General features: G+C 61.4%; 1 protein-coding gene across 1 annotated transcript in view; it reads left to right on the forward strand.

The window, feature by feature from the left end:
* Positions 1-1,831, forward strand: part of CHD6 (chromodomain helicase DNA binding protein 6) — a 53,729-nt gene extending 51,898 nt beyond the window's left edge. Inside the window, exon 34 of the mRNA XM_074157611.1 lies at positions 1,598-1,831. Coding sequence (XP_074013712.1) covers positions 1,598-1,831 — 234 coding nt within the window. The remainder of the gene's footprint in view (positions 1-1,597) is intronic.
* The last annotated feature ends 778 nt before the right edge of the window (positions 1,832-2,609 follow it).

Raw genomic sequence — 2,609 nt, forward strand, 5'->3', positions numbered from 1 at the left:
GGCTGCGGACGGGGTGTGGGTGGACACAGCTTCTCTTTGGGTTTTGTTCTGCAGGATGCAGGACCCCTTTCCTGGAGCATAAGGCAGTAACATACCCTGCAGCTGCTCGTCTCTGAGCTCCTGTCCTGTTTTATTGGATGGGACACAGAAAAGTATCACGCATTTAGAGAGGATCTTTCACTCTCTGTAGGTCACAAAAAGGTTGTTAACAATTTCCCTCTGTGTTACCTGCACTAAGGGCAGATGTCACAGCTCTGGTGTCTTGACAAAGTTACAAGAAAGAATTTCAGGTCCGAGATCTCAGCTGGCAGTGAGCAGAGGGCAATTCCTCTAGTGAAATTTGGATTGTATCAAATAAAACTTGACCTTTTCAGTGCATTTGTATTTTCCACCTTGCCAGAAGCCCAGGAGCCACTTCAGCTCCAGGGCTGTGGAGCATGGGCTGAGTCACTGGACACCATTAATTCTCATCACTTTTTACAACTGTAAAGCAATATTGAGCGCTTTACTGAACAGGTAAAAGCACCGTTCGTGGTCTCCGAGTGCTGTGTGCCATGTGTGCCAGCACACAGCAGCCCACGGTCACTGTCCGGAGCTGGCAGCTCCGGAAAATCAATGGTAAGAGAAATTGAGCTTATCCCTCATTTCCCTTCCCAGCAATCTGCGTAGTGTGCCCTTTACAGCCTGTGTAGCCTGGGACCACCACCCTTGGGCTCCTGCTGTGGCTTTTGGGGCGTTCACGGTTTCATGGTGCACCCAGGGGTAGCTCGAGGCCAGCGGTGTGGTGCTGAGACAGCCCCGATTCCTGGAGAATCCAGGTTTCACCTCAAAAGGCGTAAAACAATGCAAGATCTCCAGCCCAGCAGAAAATCAGCTCCACTCCCTTGTCTCCTCCAGTGGGATTTGAGCTGCTGCCTGGCGCCCATTCGCCAGTGGTCTGTGTAGGGATGTGACGTTACTGGTTTAGCCTGGAATTCTGTCTCAGTCCCACCGAAAGCACTGGTTTGTGCAAGACGAGTGCCACCAGCCCTCGCGGAGGTCTCAGGGAATAGCAGTGGTGGGCGAGTGACCGAGGGGTGCTGGAGCCATGGCAGGTGTCTGCAGCGGCTCCGCCCCAAGCATTTGGCTGTTCTATTTTTCACTGGGCATGTTGTAGCAAAAGGAGATATTATACAGTAGCCTGTACCATGTAGAAAGACAAAATAATTTTTTAAAGGAAAACCCCACAGTAACTGCCTCTCCCTCCCCCCCTCGAAAAAGGGCAGCAATTTTTAACAGAGAAACAGATGCACAAAAGCAAAGCTCAGGTCCCTCCAAGGAAGGCACATATTTGTTCCTGAGGGAATAAATACGACTGTAGGACTCTGACTTCGTAGACTAATTATGAGCAATTAAATGCATTTCCTGGCTTTGCACGGCAGTCAGTTTTCCTTGCTCTTTCAGCAAATCTTTTTACAAACACAGGTGGGTGTTGGAATAAAGCCGGCTTTTCGGGGCAGTAACGCTCCGGAACGCAGGGAGCTGAGCTGATCCTCGGCGAGGGACGGGCGCCACCAGCCCGTGGTTTCCCACTAAAGGATCCCTGCGCTTTGCAAAGGAACGTTTTAAAAGAAATGAAGGCCGGCGCGAGCAGGAGCAGAACCGGCGGCCGCGTCCGAGCGCTGCTGCCAGCGCCCTCCGAGCGGCCCTGCCCCCGGGGAAGGGTGAGCGGGACGGGGTCGCTGCGCTGGTTCCGGGCCCGCTCCCCGTTCCCTCGCTCCCAAGACCTCCCGGCGGCGCGGGCGAGGCAGAGCGGCTGCGGCGGCAGGAGCTGGCGCAAAACGGGCGGTGAGAGGGTCGTTAACGCGTCCTCCGACACGGCCTGGGTTTGACACCATCCCCGCACCGGCGCTGCGGGCTCCGGGGCCCGCGAGGCCCTTCCCGGGGCGCGGGAGCTGCCCCTGCCCGGGACCAGCCCCGGGCGCCCTCGGCAGCGCCGGCTCCCGCCGGCCGGGCGTGGGTGGGTCGCGCCGGGCACCTTCTGCCGCCGCGGGCCTGTGCCACGCGTGGCGGGGCAGCGCGGCTCGACACCCTCGGGGCGGTCGGACCCTACCGACCCTGCAGAAGCCGCTGCGCTCCCCGCGGGGCTGGGGGCGACGGGGAGGCCCACCTGCAACCTCCCCACGGCCCGAGGAGGCCTAGGGGGCGTCGCGCCCACGCGCGTTACACGGGACGGCGTGGGGGGGAAAGGCCGCTCCCGCCGTGGGCCGGGCTCGCCGGCGGCACCGAGGGTGGGGAGGCGGCCGCTCACCGTGCGCCCCCCGCCGTGCCCCGCTCGCGGGCGTATGTGACAGCGCGTGCCTGCGCGCGGACCCTCACGCGTGCGGGTGTGCGCACACGCGCGTGTGTGCGTGCGCACAAATCCCCGCGGGCACGTGCAGCCCGGCGCCCCCCTCTATTCATGGGCTCCACCACCACCCCCCGCGCGTGGGAACCCACCGCTCCGCGCGCGCGCCTCCAGGCGTGGAGGCCCCTCCCGTCCCTCAAAGCCACGCCCCTCCCGCCCCTCAAAGCCACGCCCCTCCCGTGCCGTCGCCCCCCTCCTGAGGCCCCGCCCCCCGCGCGCGGCG

Source organism: Numenius arquata, chromosome 12 (genome assembly GCF_964106895.1).
Source record: "Numenius arquata chromosome 12, bNumArq3.hap1.1, whole genome shotgun sequence".
Classification (NCBI taxonomy): Eukaryota; Metazoa; Chordata; class Aves; order Charadriiformes; family Scolopacidae; genus Numenius; species Numenius arquata.